At 40.8% G+C, this 19136-nt stretch overlaps 1 protein-coding gene across 17 annotated transcripts in view; it reads right to left on the bottom strand.

The window, feature by feature from the left end:
- Window positions 1-8334: 8334 nt before the first annotated feature.
- Window positions 8335-19136, bottom strand: part of SOX5 (SRY-box transcription factor 5) — a 913923-nt gene continuing 903121 nt past the window's right edge. For 16 of the 17 annotated variants that reach the window (XM_075602880.1, XM_075602877.1, XM_075602886.1 and 13 more), the window contains 4 exons: window positions 18864-18972; window positions 18119-18292; window positions 15204-15420; window positions 8335-13799 (listed from right to left, as the gene is read on the bottom strand). In XM_075602880.1, coding sequence (XP_075458995.1) covers window positions 13502-13799; window positions 15204-15420; window positions 18119-18292; window positions 18864-18972 — 798 coding nt within the window. In that variant the 3' untranslated portion in view covers window positions 8335-13501. The remainder of the gene's footprint in view (window positions 13800-15203; window positions 15421-18118; window positions 18293-18863; window positions 18973-19136) is intronic. The other variant, XM_075602890.1, reaches the window with a different exon arrangement.

Raw genomic sequence — 19136 nt, 5'->3', positions numbered from 1 at the left:
CCCGCATCGCTAGCTCATCAACATCCCATCCTGGGGCCCTATCATTTGTTGCAGATCCCGTTCCGAGGGGGCCACTCCCCTAATTGCGTACCTGACAAGACCAATTCTGTATAGGACTCAGATTCTCTGGGGGTCTAGCGCACCTGTGTGCATGCCACTATAACTCACCACCACGTGGTTCACTGCCAACCGCAGTCCCCTCTGCTCAGAACACTGTGCAGCTGTGACTGCAACAGACCTCCATCCAGGGAACGGGCCTAGGCTTAGAGCTGCTGGAAGAGCTCCTGCACCGCACGGAAAAATGTGAAGATGGACTCTATTTGATTTATGTTATTCAAAATCCATCCTGTCTGCTATAATCCATTTTGTTACGCAGACTCTATTCTATAATGTTAATTTGTAAAACTGATTGTGGGATTTTATTGTTTATGAGAACATAAGTTGGTACATATAACATCTCATGTATCCAAGGTTTAGATAAGGGCTGTACGCCCAGGCTTTTGTTTTGTTTTATTCTTTTTATTATAATACGCAGCTTTCGGCTTTCTAATCTTATTAATGCATAATAGTCCTCGAATTAGTTTATTTAGTAGCAAGGAAATAACTAAGTGAATCGTGTTTGAGTAGATGCGTCAGAACAGAAATACATAGCTCAAGACTGTTCTCCATGGTTGCCCTGTTCTCTGTATTTGTCTGCATTTGCCTGAAGCTTTGCCTCTAGGAAGAATAAATATTTGGAACTTCCAAAAACCTGAGTTGGACCAATTTATTGGGACAAAGAATCCGTATTTTCACTATTATAATGTTTATTTTCAATGGCGAGCCCAATCGAATCTGAGACACGCCATACTTACGACAGAGGAGTAGAGAGTGTGCTCCAAATCTTAGGGGTGACTCTCGAAACTCTTTTCTCAAAAATGTTGTAAGTACGTGGTCTAGATCAAAGAACCAGAAGAAGAACATTTATTTGGCAAGAAATAGATCCAGTAATTATAAAGACTTTTCAAGACTTTGGCGTCTGGATAATAGTTAAGACTGACACACGAGAGGTGTTCTGGACAGCAGCTTCCAGAAGGATGAACGGTGGCCACGGAATAAACTTGAGGCGCACCTAAGTTCAAAACACTAAGCAAGAGCTTTTGTTGAGGGGTCCTACATATTTTTAAAGGCACCTAATGGGGATATTCAGTAGAGCTCAAGTGTTTACCTCTGGACGGTCCTATTATAAAACCTTACGAGTACGTAAGTAACCTGATATTATTCAACTATTCGCTGTGATAGTTTGAAGAGTTTTTACATAAAGTTACATGGATTTTATCCAGGTTCAGGAAAACATTTGTATGGTTTCTCTGGTCCCACTCAAAGATCAGGGTGTGTGGATATCTGGGATTCCTAATGGAAGCAGGTTATCAATGTATTTAAATAAATTGATGTCAAGACATGTGGCACATATTAAGATACAAAGAAATGTCAGCTATTGGCCAAGATGGTGGTAATCTATGAGCAAAAGGTGATATCTTTCAAATGTCACGATATTTTGCATAACAAATTGTGATACTGACTCTACCTGTCAAAATGCCCAGGTTTATGGTATCAGAAGAAGTACCTGTGGCTGTGGGATTCATTAGAAATATGCTCCAGGATCCCCAAAACAATTTCTGCTATCCATAAGATATGTATGGTGGGCAATGAAGTGGACAATCAGAGGGATGATCAGGCTTATTCCAGCATCATCACAGCTCACATGAGTGATGGCTTCCTCCAAGGGCCTCAGCAGCCAAACAGCTTTCCCAATAGGCTGCAGAAAGGCCCCATCCAACTGCCTGTCGTACTCCACAACATAACCGTTCCCCTCCATCTGCTGCTCAAGGAGATGCTCAAGTGTATATAATGTTGAATTCCAGCAGGTAGGCATCTCCATTTTTAGCTGGTGATGAGACAGGTTATTGCTCCTGTAGCCTAGATAGAGCATTAATATGTGTAAGATCTGCTGAACGGAGCACATATATATATTTTTTTATACAGACAAAATACCCCAGAGATCCCTACACTGACCTAGGAAACAAGTCATTCTTAAATTGAGTACATGTTCAGAACAAGGAACATGTATCATGTTGCCCTGTTTTAATGCTGCAACCAAGTTAGATCCATTATCATACCCATCAAAACTCAACCTCAGGTCCCCTTGGAGTTAGGTTCTTCGCTATCACATTCTGTCATTTCGCTAACACATTGGAAGCTGTATGGGAATTTCTTCCAAACTCTGTACAAAGTAGCATATATACTGAATGTGTTCCTGCTACTGACTAACATTTCGCCTTTTTGCTGATTCACAGTATTTTTAGAGAGGAAACAAAAAACAAGGGGTGGTAACGGTCAGTTAGTCCCCTGCTCCCTGACCACTTCTCTACATGTCGTAGTGAACTGTACTCTGCCTCTGACTGTACAAAAGCCTTTCCCATCAATACAACAACCTAGCTGTATAGTTTAGGAATCTCCTTGTTTGAGATATATGATGTGCTGGGTATCTTCCAGTGTGGCTCATGGCATCGTCTCTCTAAACCCCTTTACATCATCCAATGTAAAAGGAAACAAGTCGACAGCAAGTATTTTGGCTAACTTGCCATTCAGCAGCAGAGCTCTGTCATGGGTGTAGTGGTGATTGTTCCACTTAGCGACAATATTTTTAATGCTCAAGAATGAGCACCCCATGGTTTCATTCGAAAATCAAGTAATCAATTAACTAAAAAGTTAGGCCTGTACTGTAGGCTGTTGCTGTTGCATCAGGTGTATATGTTGCGTCTTGTACTTATACCACTGCCAGCTGCATAATGTTTCCCTCTTAGGGCAGATGTGCCGAGGTGGGTACCTGCTTTACCCCTTCTCCCAACAGTTCGACATAAACAACATTTAGCTGCACTATCCTCATTATTCAAGATATAAAAATAATGCCAGGAAACAGGTCTTCGGTTGGAAACAGTGGCACAGCGTAGGGGAGACCGAACTGGTGTCTGCGATCGTTGTCGTGGTGGGTAAAATGCGCCACTGGTCATTGATGATGATGACATGCTGTAGAACTGGCATAGACTGAACAACAACAAAAGGTGATGATGATCATCATGGGGGTATAATTAATGTACGTGGTGTTGTTGTTTCGTTATGTTTAAATATTGAATATGTGGGTACACTGCTGCCTGCAGTTTTTTCATTACTTGTTGATGTATTTTCACGATGATCACAATATCATCACTTCCCTCTGAAACATTACCACCATCACTTTCCAATTCTAAATTAGTCTCTCACATGGAGATCATCATCATCGCATCGGAATCCTCATTCACAAGTGATATTTTAATAGATGAATCAGTATCAAGTCCACTCCGCTTCTCAGATCCATCCTGTTCCTCACTCTCCATCTGCCTGTCATAATATCTCTTCGGTCTTGTACTATCAAAGCCAGAGCTTGTTCAGCGTTCATTAATGCTGATGATGAACATGGTAAGGATGATCTGCCTTTTTCAGATGACTTGGTGTCAGTCCTGGCATCTTGCAGGGGTAGCTTTTCTCTAGCACTTACAATGTTATGTTTGATCAGCCTTGATTTCAGTACTTGGTTGACTAGGCTAAATCTCTTTCAAAGATAAGGTTCATTTTCAAGGAAGGTTGGATTGGGAAATGTAATTGTCTTTCAGTTGAATCATGTTACAGTGTATAGCAGCACCTTTCACATATTTAACTAAACTATCCCCACGTCCACAACAACGTACAACATGATCAAAACCATGTCCAGCTCTTTCCCCCACATGTCTATTTCCCAACAATGTTTGAAACCCATTAATACGGTAATTGGATATGGTGGGAAGAGTAGAGAGGGAGACAGGCAAGATGAAAGAGATACTTGACTGATATACTGTTATAGTAGACACATGGATCTGATGGTCAGATCTGGCACACCCAACAATCAAGCCACCACTGCTCAGCCTAGTATGGCAGTTGTATATTTCAAGAGAGTACACGCATAACCTAACGGTGTTAACACAACTTAAACTGCTGGTATACTACTGGTATAGTGGTACAGGGATGGTGGTATATACATAAATATATATGATCTATCTATATTTAAAAAAATATCTACATATTGAGGTGAAGTGAGGTGAGCTGCAAAGAGAGATGCATGAAAGAGATAATTGACTTTAAAGGGTGTTAAATTAATTTACTGGTATTATACTTGTGTAACCCCTCTTTATTTTACCTCAGATTATATGGCCTATCACTGAGGTGGGAGCCTGAGTCCTATGGGTTACTGTTTAATTCTTATAGTGTGTGGTACATGTTGTGTGAGACTATAGTGACTACACACAACACAGTGGTTAATGAATTATAACAAGCTTTATATACACATATAGCTATAATTTGTGGTGTTACATATCTCATATGAATCAGTACGGTGACTTTTAATCTCAGAATCACTCCATACACATATATACTTAAACAAACTATACCAGCAGTGCGAACGCTGTGCAAACATATAATAACTTTTATCTCTGTCCGGCCTCACAGTCATGGGGTACTGGCCTGTAGATCCTGGTGTGCTAGCACAATTGTTGGAGCTCATAAACTGTGTGTGTGTTGCAGGCCTGGTGCTTCACAAAGATCAAACTGTGATGGCAATATAACTCCAGTTTATATCCTTTGTGGATTAGCTCACCCAGTCCAACCTGGTGTAATTCCTGCACAGCTGGGCTCCCTAATCTCTCTATGTGTGTAGACTCTGTCTGCCTGCTTCCCTCTGCACTGTCAGGTCCTGGTCTCTGCTAGGCCTTGCTGCATGCACTGGTCCAGTGGGGCAACTCTCTCTCTCTCTGCAGTTCCCGCTCTCGTAGGGGTCCTGCATGAACTCAATGTGCAGGATGGGCCTGCACACCATCACTCCCTCAGCTCCCTTTCCAACTGTCACCAACTGTCATTCCACTGGCTAAACGCTGATAGCAGTCACAGGGGGTTACACTTGTGTAGTAGACACATGGTTCAGATGGTCAGATCTGGTACATCCAGCCACCACTGCCCAAACTGGTATACACCAACAACAGGTACACATGTAACCTAACAGTGTTACAACAACACAACTTCAACTGGTGGTATATGGGTGCAGGGATGGTGGTATACACAGAAATATCTAATATCTATATATAGAGGGAGTGCCCAGAGAGACTTGAAAGATATAATAACCTGTAAAGGGTGAGTTGTTGTCAATTAACCACACTAGAAATACTTGACTGTTGTACTGGTACAGTAGACACACCGGTTAGATCCTCACTCAGACAGCGCTGCCCATCCTCGCTGGTGTAGTATTGGTATACAGGTGAAGACAATATTATAGCACCCACTGGTGCATAATGGTTCGATATTCTGTGATACTCTGCATTATCGCTGCCGTTGAATCCAATAGAAAACTTTCAATATTGTGTGTTATGATTGAGTGCAATAACCTTGGCTATATCTATATCTATCTATATCTATCTATATATATATATATATATACACACAGAGAGACAATGAAGAGAAGAAGAGTTAAGCAGACAGATACACCCAAGAGATCAGCTTTCGGTGAGCAGGTTTACTGCACTTAATTTGCATTAATTGCATTAACGTTATCATTGTTTTCTACACTGAATATAACTTCACACAAACCTTACTATGCCCGTGCAAAGTCTTATTAAGAGCCTAAACTCCCACCTACATGTAAATTAATTCTTTGAAACAATTGGGGAAAATAAAGACCCGCTAGTTACTTTTCAGAGTAATCTCCTCCACAAAGTCATGCTTCGTTTCCCAGGAGGGATCTGCAGGAGGCATTGCATTGTGGTAGTTTTATTTACATATGCCTTAGAGCAGGGGGCTCAACTCCAGTCGTCAAGCCCCCCCCCAACAGCTCAGGTTTTCAGGATTTCCCGGCTTCAGCACAGGTGGCTCAATCAGAGGAGCAGTCTAAGACTGACCTACGCGGGCTGAAGCAGGGACTGATTGAGCCACCTGTGCTGAAGCAGAGACTGATTGTGCCACCTGTGCTGAAGCAGAGACTGATTGTGCCACCTGTGCTGAAGCAGGAACTGATTGAGCCCCCTGTGCTGAAGCTGGGATATACTGAAAACCTGACCTGTTGGAGTCTTGAGGACTGGAATTGAGTACCCCTGCCTTAGAACAAAACGTTTGATTCCGGCTGGTTGTGCAGACTGATCTTAAAACACCAAAATAGGGCTGCGCCCTTTTACAAATATTCTCTTTAAGAAATATTAACTCTTCATTAACCAAATGCTAGTTATTGTCCAGACATCATCAGATCGGTTTTTCAGATCTGTTCTCAGGTTTCACGTAGCGTCAACGAAAGGCCTCGTCTCCCATAATGTGATTACTGTAATTGAACTGTGGGATCGATAAGACGGTGCCAATTTGCATGTGCTCACCACTCTGATAAACTGTGCACACATCACCACCGGATCTTGCAGAAAATCTGCATGAGCAACAATTTGCAAGCGGCCACAACAAATACATGATATTTAGGTGGATATTAATACAACACGAGTTCTATACTGCTACCATATGATTTATCAGCTGTTGCACTGTATCCCCCCGCTCTCTTTTCCTTAGCCACGTAGTAGTGTAATAAGGATATGTCTTCACTAGTACCACTAGCAATATAATATGCCATGCTGCAGCTACTCTCACATTTAGTAATACTTGTTTTTTTTCTTCAGAAAACGTAGCAGCTGTAGCATCACCTTCCTCAGCAATGGCTGCTGTGTTTTATATATTTATTTCTGTGAATGGCAGAAAGCTCCGTCAGAACACCTGCTAACAACGTCCAAATGATTTCGTGTGTTCACAAAATCAAAGCAATTCATCATAACTCATATTATTCATCTTTGCTTTTCTTCAGCAATACAGCTGCTTTTTTTTGTATTCGATGCCTCATACATAATGTCAAATATAAAAACATATTCTAAACGGAAACAAAACGCGCGTCGGGTGTTTTTGAGCCGTGACACTTCCAAGTGACAATACAAGGTGCAGTATTATTTTCATCAACGGTCGAAGTCACAGGCATACTCAGGATTTGTTTTTCTTTTTGTCTGTCTAAAATAATTGTATTCATTGTAGATGCTCTCGTTTCCCAAGGAGAAGCTACTAGAGGTAATCAAGGAATAAGTGTTGTACAGTGTATTTACTGGGCAGTATGTACTTCAGTTAAATGTCGAATTCTACTTGGGATAGTCACATTTCATGAATAACCTGGAACAGCGATTCCCAGCAGGGGGGTTCGGGAACACCTAGGGTTTCGTGCAATGTGCCCAAGGGATTTGCCTCCCAAAATATGCAATGGTGGATCCCCGGTAATATGTGGGGTTTCTGAGCCTGTGTGGGGATTGCACATTTAGTAAGGTCGCACACTGCAGTTTAGTGTTAGCTGTTAAGAACAGCAGGAGCTTGCAAAGTCGGTCCCCACAATCCTTTGCATCAACAGCGGCAAGGCATTGTGGGGCGTGATTTTGGAAGCTCCCGCAGTGAGTGACAGCTATTCCCCCCATGATGCCTGCACACACTGAGGGCAGTTTGGGGCCTTATTAAGCATGTGTTACCGCCACGAGCTCAGGACACCATACTGCCTGGGATCGCTCACAGAGCAATAAGATTTATTCATTAGGGGCTCGCAGAACAAATGTATTCTACAAGGGAGTGCAGTGTAAAAAAAAAAAAGGCGGGGAACCGCTGACCAAGAAGATGATCGCAGGGAGAAACCTTTAAGAGAGCACATATTCAGCTTTGCATTGTAGTATATATTCTATATTGTTGATATGTCTGTATTTTTCACACAACATAACTAGTAATGTTCATTATATTGGTTTACCGCAGAGGACAGCTGCACACAATGAGTGCGATTGTTCTGCGATTGACCCAACCTCCAGTTTCAGAGCAATGGCCCTTCAGTAACGCTTCTCCCTCTAAATGAGCATATCCAGCTTGTGGAGAAATGTTGCCGAAACTTGATTTTTGGAGACACTCATCTGATATGTTAATGCTGCCGACAAGGTTTGTACTGAGCAGCTTTAAAGCTGAACACCCATATTTACAAAGAAGTGCTATTCGCTAAGACATCTTACACCGTTGTCACCTCTACTGGGCTGTAGAGATTTCGCAAGCTGCCCTGAAAGGTGTTGTATGGAGTCCTAATGCTTAGTAAATATGGCTCAAAATACGATTTCTATTTACAAAAGACACAATACTATTGTTGTTACATGTGCAAAGTCATGGGAAAAGAAACACAGGACAGGTAAAGAACACATTTGCTGTTTTATTGGTGCCTTGCAGGGCAATAATACTGAAAAAGGGGAATGCAGTAAACAGGACGGTGGAAATCCACTCTTTTTAAAGAGTACATCAGCTCCTGTTTATTTTTTATTTATTATTGTGGCATGACTGATAAACAAAAAAAACATGAAAATATACAACTTATATTACACTATGTGTTATGACCAAAATATAAATCTATTACTCTATGTTATATTTACATAATTATTTCTTATTTTTTTTAATTAAATTTCAAGTGAGATGGTAAGTTGCACATACTTTGTTTTGAGCTCCAGGCATTTGATTGTCTTTATTCTGTTTTTCTTCTACCCACAAACCTTCCCCCCGCCCCCCCCCCCCCCCCAGCGAATAAGTGGATAAAAATACTATGTAACACTGCAACCAAAATGTAGAACACCCAACTGCACTTTTTTTTTTCTCCAGCTATTGAAAAACAATTCTGAAATACACATACAGTATACTGAAGTTCCAAAATAATTCCCAATGTTTGCTTAGATAGTCGGGCAGGTAACCAGGTGTGAGCTTTAACAATGCCAAAAATGAAACTTTAAAGACAGAGATAAGGTAATGCAGATAAAACAGCAGCATAGGAAGATAAACTATAATTACTAGGTGGCCAGCTACAATTTGACATGCAAAGGGATATTTTACATGTAGGACTATTGTTGTCATTGCCTAATATTTTTGTAGATAGAATTAAAGCTATTTTATTGTTCAGTATCTGGTTTTCCTTTTGGGTGCTGCACTCATTTGAAATGTTTCCCTTTGGTGTTGGAGCCTGTTGATCAGCGTGTGGGAATATCTGTACCGTTTCTGACATGGAGGCTGTGCATCTTTGCTAGAGAGTTTTTACTTGAGTACAAATAAGATTCATAGTCAACATCTGATATATTTGCTCTCATATACAGACTTGGGGAAAACATTCAGACAACTAATGGTCGAGAACTTAGCTCCGATAACAGGTGTGGATTTACAAATACAGTCAAATAATCTTTAAACGGGACACATAGGGAGGGCTCCGATAAGCTTAGACCAGGGGTGGGCAACTCCAGTCCTCAAGGGCCACCTACGGGTCAGGTGCTTAGGATATCACTGCTTCAGCACAGGTGGCTCAATCAGTGGCTCAGTCAAAGACCAAGCCACCTGTGCTGAAGCAGGGATATCTTGAACACCAGACCAGTTGGTGGCCCTTGAGGACTGGAATTGCCCACCCCTGGCTTAGACTAAGCACACAAAATAACAGGTTCAAAAGAAATAATAATTCAGCGCACCAGGCAGTTATTAAGAAGTTATAATACGTTGCATTGACAGTGACCAGCAAGGTACAGTAGTAAGAAAATAACAAGAAATGGCTGCAAAAAAGGTACTATATTTTACTACATTATAAAGTGCCACCACTGCATATTTCCTTGGCCATGCACAAGTGTTATGTTTAATGATAGAGTGCTATCGTAATTCACATTGTAGATGGATAGCCAATTACATTTCTCACTACAGTGTCTGCAGAATGGACAGAAATTAGAAGACAAATTTTAGTTGTTTCACGTTTCAAGAGCCCAGTTTTCTATACATAACGTTTCTGATTTACTGGAGGTAAATGGAATTCGTTACACACGGTTTTCCCCAATGCTTTGGGTGTGACATCACACACTTTGTGATGAACAAATGCATTCTCCTGACGCACAATAGTGCTGTTACGGGGAGTCGGAGGAGCATCAGAGGCAACTTGTACAAAATTAACGAAGATGCACCATACAACGTCAATACCTCTTGCTTCAGTTAAGTGGCTCCGTGAGGCAGAAAACATAGCTTAGCGGACAGACATGGTTAAGTTGTCTTTTTAGAAAAAGCAGAAGCAAAATAAATGATTGGGGTTAAAACGGTTGATGTACCAGTCTTCCTGGCAGTCTCTCGCAATAAAATTAGCTTTTGGCAATACGTTAAAAAATTGAGCCAAGGAAAATATGGAACATGTAGCATAGCCAAGAAGTGATCTGTCGCCCAATAGAAAAAATATCTAGTGTTGTGTGTTTAGGTTGGCATCCACTACACCTGACTTGGTGGCACCTACCTGGAGCGTAAACAAAGTATTTTTGTAGCCCAAAGTCACATATTTAAACAGAACACATTTAACATGGTGGTAATCAAGCATCCAGCAAATGTGAGACAAACCCACATGAGTCAGACCTAATTTGTTCACGAAAACAGGGAACAAATGAAAAAAAGTCTAAAAATGCTGTTTTCACATTGTACATATGAATAATGTTATAAAAACAATTGTCTTTCTTTGTCCAAACAGAGTGCTTAAAAAAAGTGTTCCTGACAAATGCTGCAATTAAATAAGTAAAACAAGGCATAGAGCATAGAACCTAATTAAGATTTTGAAAGCGATTTTCCGTTTGCATCAAAATCTGACATCAATTGGGGTTCAAAATTAGAACATGGATTATAGTTGGGGTTAAGAAAGGTAAAAAGCTTAAAAAGTTTTTTTTTTTTAATATATATCTATACAGCTATTTTTGCTGCACTGCCAAATCATAACAGAATAAAATAAAGTAGAAAAAGGAAATAAAATAAATTATACATAATTTACTAATCTGGGAACAGCTGACCATCATTATTATTATTATAATTATCATTACAACACTAACAATAAGAGGCAGTTCAACTGAAAAATACAGTCATCAAATACAAACAGAAACAAAAAAATATATATCTGACATGCAGAATAAGATCAGCTACTCCAAGCAGAGCCCCAGAGTGAGTCGTTCAGAGAGAACAATACGTTTCATTCTTAAATGAGCCGGTAAAAGCAAACTAAAAGAGGTGTAAGGGAGTGAACGTGTCAACCATCCCACCTGTCCATTTAGAACCTTGTAGTAATGTATATTGTTATACATTGAACTTGCATTATTTGTTTCCCATTACTCAATGAAGGACCTTCACAACAGCAGGCAACAATGTTTCATTAGTGGATACTGACAAATCTTTTAAGGCCAAATTGAGAAAACCAAGTTTGTGGTTCCTTTATCCGCTGGCAAATCTGTTAGCTAGGTCCGTCACACGGCCAGCTCCAGTGAAACAGCAATCTTTTCCCAACCTATGGGGAGTGACAGACGTGTGCGCCTGTCCCACATGGAGTTGTAAAAGAAGAAGTTTGTCTTATTGGGTGTTTATCATGCGCGATCTGACAAACACTGACTAAAAAGTCAGCGAAGAATGAATATATAAGTGACACTTGTTTGTCTCACTTCACGACTCCTGTTTCTTGCACTATGAGACAATATAGTCTAGATCATGGCTGGCCAACTTCAGTTCTCAAGGGCCACCAACAGGTCAGGCTTTCAGGATCTCTGCTTCAGCACAGGTGGCTTCCACTGAGCCTCTGATTGAGCCACCTGTGCTGAAGCAGGGATATCCTGAAAACGTGGTATGTTGGTGGTCCATGAGAACTGGAGTTGGCCACCCTGATCTAGATGGTAATTTATACACACTAGCACTGTGTGTGGGATAACTGTGTTTTACCCCGTAGAATGCTAAAAACGAGTAATGTTTCCCAAACTCTGGTTCTAGAAAGGGCATCGTCTTTTTTTTTTACTTTTTAAAAGTAACGGGTTTTTTTTAACCTTGTTTCTTTTTTCTCAGTTGGAAAATGTAATAATTTGTGGGTCCTTTCTTCCTGGCTGCAGCTTGCATTCAAGCTGAAGCTTTGACACTATGCATATTCATTTCTTCCTTACTAATTATTTAAGGCTTGGCACGAACAATGTCTTAACACAAATTAAAATATCTCTCTTCCCCACGCTAGTGCTATTTTCTGTTGATGTAACAAGTACTTTTATTCTTTCCATAGGCCTTGGGGGGGGAAATTGAAAAGATGTCAGCTGTTTCCAGTCTCCTCCTATCTTGCCCCATGATTGGAACGCAAAGGTATTCCACTGAAATATAAATAAAAGGATGATCCTTCATCCAGCTGAGCCAGAACCAAATTATCATCGTATTCTTAAGAACTATTAAAAACAGAGTCTTTAGATTTCCTTGTATTTTTTCCAAAACACTTTTTTGGACCGACTGGTGCTTATGTTTGTGTCTATTATATTGTCTAAATATTTGAAGTGCAAATAGGAATTAAAGGCTTCTCAGACTGGTAACAAATATAGGATGTGGGATTTCATCCCAAAACATGGTTTTGCTTAGCATGGTCCAACATTTTATTAGTACCATAACACGCTCACAGACACACACACACACACACACACACACAACTCCAAGTCATAAAATATGGTTCTCTCTAGTTTCGTATGTCTCTCCTTCACCTGAGAACTGCATCTACAGTTTCCATTAAAAAAAAATAGTCAACTCTCACCAGCTGCTGGTATTTCAGTATTTCAGAGATTGTCTAAGACATAACACTGTCCTAACTTAAGACAGACCAGAAAAGAAATTTAAAAAAAAGTTTAACTGAATGAACGAATTCAACACATCAGTACAAATTTGGCACTTGCTAAAAGATGCAGAATGGTGTGCAATAGATGAAGAGACGTCCGTCGTGAAGGAATTAATTGCTTGCCAGAGGGGGAAAAAAAAATTAGGTGTCCACTAACAGCAGTTCCCCCTGGGATCCGCACCGTATATGTAAAGGTAAAGAAAGGAGGAGGCCTGCAACGGGGGAATCTATTTGTCAGGTGCGTTACCAAAAAAATCTTATTCCTCTTTAAACTGTAGCACAAAACAACAAAACACATTCACAAGCCACTTGTTGGCACTGTGTACCTGAGTGAGAATTTCTAGAACATTGTAGAACAAACAGCCATAAAGTTTTTTTGTTTTGTTTTTGAAAAAAAAAAAAACGTTGAAGGGTAAGACTTCAGTGCTTTGATATAGCATCTGAATTACTGGCATTAATGTTACCCATAGCTTATTTTATTCTTTTGGTGGAGATTTGATTGTTGTGTGTTTCTTTTCCAGCCGGTTGATGCAGGCTGAAGTCTATTTGTCTGTCGATGTCCCAACTAGTTTTGAATATCAGTTAAACTAACAGTCAGTGTATGAGAAGGGTCATGTGCTTGGCCACTGGTAAGGATGAACCAGGGTGGGCTTAGTAAGTCCATTAAGTTCACAATGTTGACCCAGATCAGTTGACTTGTCCTGCACTGTGATGTTCACTGTCACTGCCAAAATCCACATCTGGGTCGTCATCATCAAACTCGTCGTATATTTCACCATTGATATCATCGGCCTGCATTTCCTCCTTGATGTGTGGCTCCTCTCCTTTGATGCCATAAGTGCTCTGGATGACGGGCATCCCCGGCTCAGGGCTGCTGGACACGCTTGAATGCTCCGACGGCAGATGTGGGGATGGCATTCCAGCCATGGCAATGGCTCCTGGGTACACGACGCCTGCGGTGGTGATTGGAATCTGTGCTTGTTGCCTGCAAGTACAGTAGCATAACAGAGAAAACATATTCATCTTTCCACTGGCCAAGATCTATACACCAAACATACTAATTACAATAAACTAGCTTTTATACAGATGGCATTGTATTGAAACACGTCTACTTCTTTTGGGGCCATGGCAGAGCATTGCACATCTCCAATATCTTGCACTCCAGGCCAAAGGTGGCTAATCATACACGTAATAGTTTGGCACTAATGCACAAGAATGAACTGTCTTTCAGAGCACTATTCTTACTGAAGAGTAAAAACAATCGTTTCATTTGTACTTTAAAGTACTGATCATCATTTTATTCCGATTCTTCTCTTTAGCGTCACCTAAAACCACTGAGCCCCAGACATTTATATCAAAAGATTATTCATTCTCTAATTCAACAAGAGTTCAGGCTTCTGGATTTATAGGCACAGGAGTAAAATGATCTCCTTAAGCCCTTCATCACGTTGGTTTCGCGGGCCATTAAATGGCAGCAGTTATTATATATGTCAGACTACTCTTTTAACAACATATTGCATAAGGTTCTTAAAGGACCAATCCATGCAATATCCTATGTATGGTTTTTCAAATAAATCAGTTCTGTACTATTACATAATACTGCATTTTTATTTTATTCAACTCGTAATGCAATTTGTTATGTGTGTTACTATGCTGAGCATGATCTTTGTAGTACTTTACTGTTTGTGATAATTTCTTGCCATTATTCCAAGTAGTTTGAGCTGCAAACTGTAACAATAGATAATGTTACCTTAGTACTATAAGGATACATTGTAGCTGCTGAGTTACACTGACTGAAGCAGCCATTTAGTGAACCCTGGGAAGCAGGATCTTTGCTGATCGATCACAGGAGAACAAATCGGCAGCTTAGGTAATTAGTTTTCAATAAAGGTAATCAAATGTTGCATACATTAAACCCCCCCCCTTTGTTTTTTAAAGATCCGCTTGGATTGTCTCTTTAACACACTGAATTTTGTTTCAATTATCAATCTGTCAAAATCCTGATTGTGTGCTTAACATAATGGCTGCTTCAGTCAGTGTAACTCAGCAGCTACAATGTATTCTTTTATTACCAAGGCAACATTATCTATTGTTACAGTTTACAGCTGAGGCGGCTGGGAACATTTGCATCAAATTATCCCTAACAGGAAAGTGTTGCAAAGATCTTGCACTGCTGGGGAGGTAGATTAATAAAACTTGCTATAGAAATCAAAGGATGCTTTAAAACTCAATTAAAAAATGGCATTAAAAGTTGAATAAAAACAACGACCAAAAACAATCACTATTATCTAATACTACAGAACTGACTTATTTAAAAAACAAAAAAACAAAAAAACATAAGATTTCATATGTTTTTCTGCTTTAAAATACATGTTTAAGAAAGACATACCCAACATTGAAATACTGCCTCATCTCCTGCCGCCTGCTGCGCATAATTGCCTTGTATTCGCCGATCCTCAGCTTCTTGCCATCTACTAAGCAGGTGCGCTTGGGCCGTGGCTTGTACTTGTAGTCCGGATACTTTTCCAGGTGCTGTTTGCTGAGACGAGCTTGCTCCTCGTAATACGGCTGTTTCTCTAGATTTGTCATGGCTTTCCAGCGGGAACCTGAGAAGGGAGCAAAGAAGAAGAACATGCTCTGAATATCTGTTGTGACAGCGTGATGTCGCGACGTCCTATGACGCCATGACGTCGCGGAGATGAGGAGCAGGTGGAGATGCCGCAGCAGGTAAGAAGCCCCGCCCTCTCCCCCGGCACTGCGCCCCACTAAGTTTCATGCCGGCTCTGCTTCCACTGCAGCCAGGGATTCTGGGTAATGACATGCAAATGAGCACGCAGTGTCACCTTTTGCTTCCAATTCATTTTAATATGGACCCCTATAAGCTTATGCCTGTCGCATTACAGAGCTTTTCAGCACAGCCTGGATGAAAGAAGTGCAAAGGCAGTAAACCTACTCACAGACAGCTATCACAGACATACTCTGCAGTGTCAGGCTGGTTATACTGGCTTTGCAATTTGAATCTGGGATAGGCTTTAACCACACATTAATTAAATAAGTTCTGGGGGGTAAAAAAGTGACACAGACCCACCAACGTACCGTACCGCATGCAGCAAATAAAAGGACCACGTTGTGCGCACATTCACACGTCTCAGACAGTTCTGCAACCCTGCCCTTCCCCATTATCTTCTTTTAGAAACAAATGACTACTTTATAAATACATTTCCATAAGACAATAACCTGACACGCTGTATTGTTCTCAGATTAGCCAGGGAGATGGAGTGACCAATTGATCACTGCTTTTGAAGCAGGTAAATATAGTTTGATTTCAAAATCACTTAATCTCCCAGTGCTTCTGACAGCAAACATATTCTGTAGATTAGATCCGTTCCCCGAACAATCCTCTCCGGAACACATGGAGCCTATTCTCGTAGCGCCGAAGTGTGACAATCCGTGTCAAAGAGCCCCTTTCCGATCGGATTAGTATGCTTTGCTATTCTGTAAATCCTTATCGCATGTCCAAACCGTGTAGAAAAGGCTTTCTGTCCCAGTGGTTTCAATCCGGTGCTGGCAATCCAACCGGTTTGTCAAAAACCGCAAACTCGCATTTTTTATGACAACTGCGATTCTCACTGCTCCGTTATGCAAGCTGCTTCTAAAAACGCCCAGGTTTTTTTTCCACGCCACCTCCTATATCCAGAACCTGACATATGGGTTTGGTCGAGATAGCAAAACCCATAAATCAGACCGGAGATGGAGTTAGCACCACCTCAGGCCATTCCCCTTCTGCAGGGAGAACTGAGGAGACGCGTCTGTGTTTCCCGGATGACCAAAACTGGAAGTGCTGATCGCGGTCATGTGGGACGCCGGACCGCAGTGGAGGCGGTGAGATCGCGGCGAGACTGTCACTTTGGGGATTTTCTACGCAAGAAAGGTTTTATACTACGTGAGTGCGCATTATTTTTTACATTTGTCCAGATAAAGTTTGATTATACTATCTGCATTATTACGTTTTTCTCCGCTGTCCCCCGATATTGATTGCAATTCACAGATTAACCCCCCAGTGTGTCACAGTATGGGACATGCTTATTTACTCCAATTACAGGCGAGTAAACACTTCAGGCGAATTCGCAGACCACATGCCTAGTGGGACGATATTGCGACCATTGGTTCTTCTTGTTTTCCTCTCTCCCACATATTGGACATCCACTGCTCCCCTAAACTCTGACATTCTACATTCCCCTTCTAAGGCACGCGCAATCCAGGCGTTTTTCTTGCTAAACCGTGCGCGTTGTCACTTTTTAAAGATGCGGTTTACAAAATGCGATTCGGAATAGAGAATAGGTTTTTTTTCCACATTTCATGCCGCACGCTTTGGCACGGACACCTTTGGAACTACTAGAATAAGCCCCAATGTACAGTGTTAACCCCTTAAAAGAAAGAAAATATTATCATGAATTATTATTGTATTGAATGCCTGTGGGTATCTCCTTGTCCAGCTCATTGAATAGCTCTGTGCATCTACAATATAGGCGTAGTGACACTGTCATTTGTGGCAATGAGACAAACGGGCAGAATGAATGAAGTGCAACAGACATGAACATTTCTGCTTGATCTTTGAGCTGTAAGTCATTCAACGGACTTCAAAAACCTCACTACAGTTAAAAGGAAACCTTTGTGGGCTTTCTGACAGGATGGGAACGTATTACTTATTACTTCCTTTAAGTCTCTTTCCTTTCTGATGGCAAAGCAGACGTGAGCTTGGATAGAAATACATTGTTTGTCGTTTCTGGGAGATCTGTAATGAATTTGCACATTTTATTTCAACTACTGTACATCTAATGAAAAAAAGATGTCCCAAAATACTCCTGATTTGGGGCCAAACAGTAAAAGGCGATTCCTTATGTTGATAATTTCAGTGGAATGGCTTATTAAAACCAGATCTTCGGGTATTGTCAAATGAAAAAGTGCTTCATGGGAGAGGTTAGTGTTCACATTCACAAGTACACTTTATCATATAGATATCAGTGATCGACAAACCTTCACCCAATGGCCGTTTATGTCACTAACTTAGATCATGAATGCAATACGAAGCAATATTTTCTGCTTCTGACACCTTTCATCTGAGCAATGTATTATACATGTAAATTACCAGAATCTAGGTAATACACAAGTTTACAATTACATTCATTTAAAAACGGGACAAGAAAAACAGCTGAAAGGATTAGTTATTATATATCAAAACGTCACTATGTTACTTATCCATTTCACAAACAAAGTATTGAATGAGCGCTGTGGCTCCCGTACCTAAAATTTTGCTGATGTTTGAGTTGTGCATGTCAGGAAAGGCCTGCAGGATTTTCCTCCGTTCGTCTTTAGCCCATACCATGAAGGCATTCATGGGGCGCTTAATGTGGGGCTCGCTGGTTCCGCGTCCTCTGGATTCCCGATAAATTCTGGATTCGGAAACTCCGGCACTTCCTATGGAAATATATACATATATATATATATATATTAAAAATAAAACAATATACTGTAATGGTCCCATTCAACCCATGATTCATTTTAAATCTTATAAGAAATCTGCAAATCCTCCTGTTTACAAGTCTGTGGCGGTTTCTATATTGAGGTATCCAACATGCGAAGAAGAAATGCATTTAAAACAAGTGTGAACGTGTGTAATCACCTTTACTTCAGGTTATACATTTGTGCGAGTTACATTTATTATGTACAACTCTTGACTAATTCATTCCCTTTGTCATAGCTATATATAATGTATATGGTTCTAAGAATGCTAATTGATATAACTAGTATTGCGTTTATTGCGGCGTGTAACTGAACACCCACGTGAAATGCAAACACAAAGTCTGGTAGTAGCTAGGAGCCCTGCTCAAGTACTCGCAAGCTTTGTATCCATCATCAAAAATACTCGTCCCAAAGCATTGCTAGGCAGTAATACTGCAAATACCAAGAAGAGATAAAGCCCGGGCATTTCCTATTTGTGGTATTCTAAACAGCAGGGTGACCTAGCGAGAGAAGAGGTCCCACTGACCATCAGAATCTCCACTCAGGTTGAAGTCCATCATAGCATGGTTAAATTTCCCATCATCATTTTGCTTTACTGCGAGCTGCTGAGTTAGGCTTTCCAGTGCGGCTTTGTCCTGCAAAGAAAGAAAAAGCCCAACGTTAAGGGGCTTATTTTTTATCCGCCAGAGCGGACGATTGGCCTGTTGCCTTTAAATGGGGAATTTCGGTCCAAAACGGCCTGATCGGCGCATATAATATTTTTTCTCTCGGGTGTATATATTCTGCAGCATAATTAATC

The sequence above is a fragment of the Ascaphus truei genome, chromosome 5, assembly GCF_040206685.1.
Source record: "Ascaphus truei isolate aAscTru1 chromosome 5, aAscTru1.hap1, whole genome shotgun sequence".
In the NCBI taxonomy this organism is placed as follows: Eukaryota; Metazoa; Chordata; class Amphibia; order Anura; family Ascaphidae; genus Ascaphus; species Ascaphus truei.
This window is presented reverse-complemented; position numbering and strand designations above follow the sequence as displayed.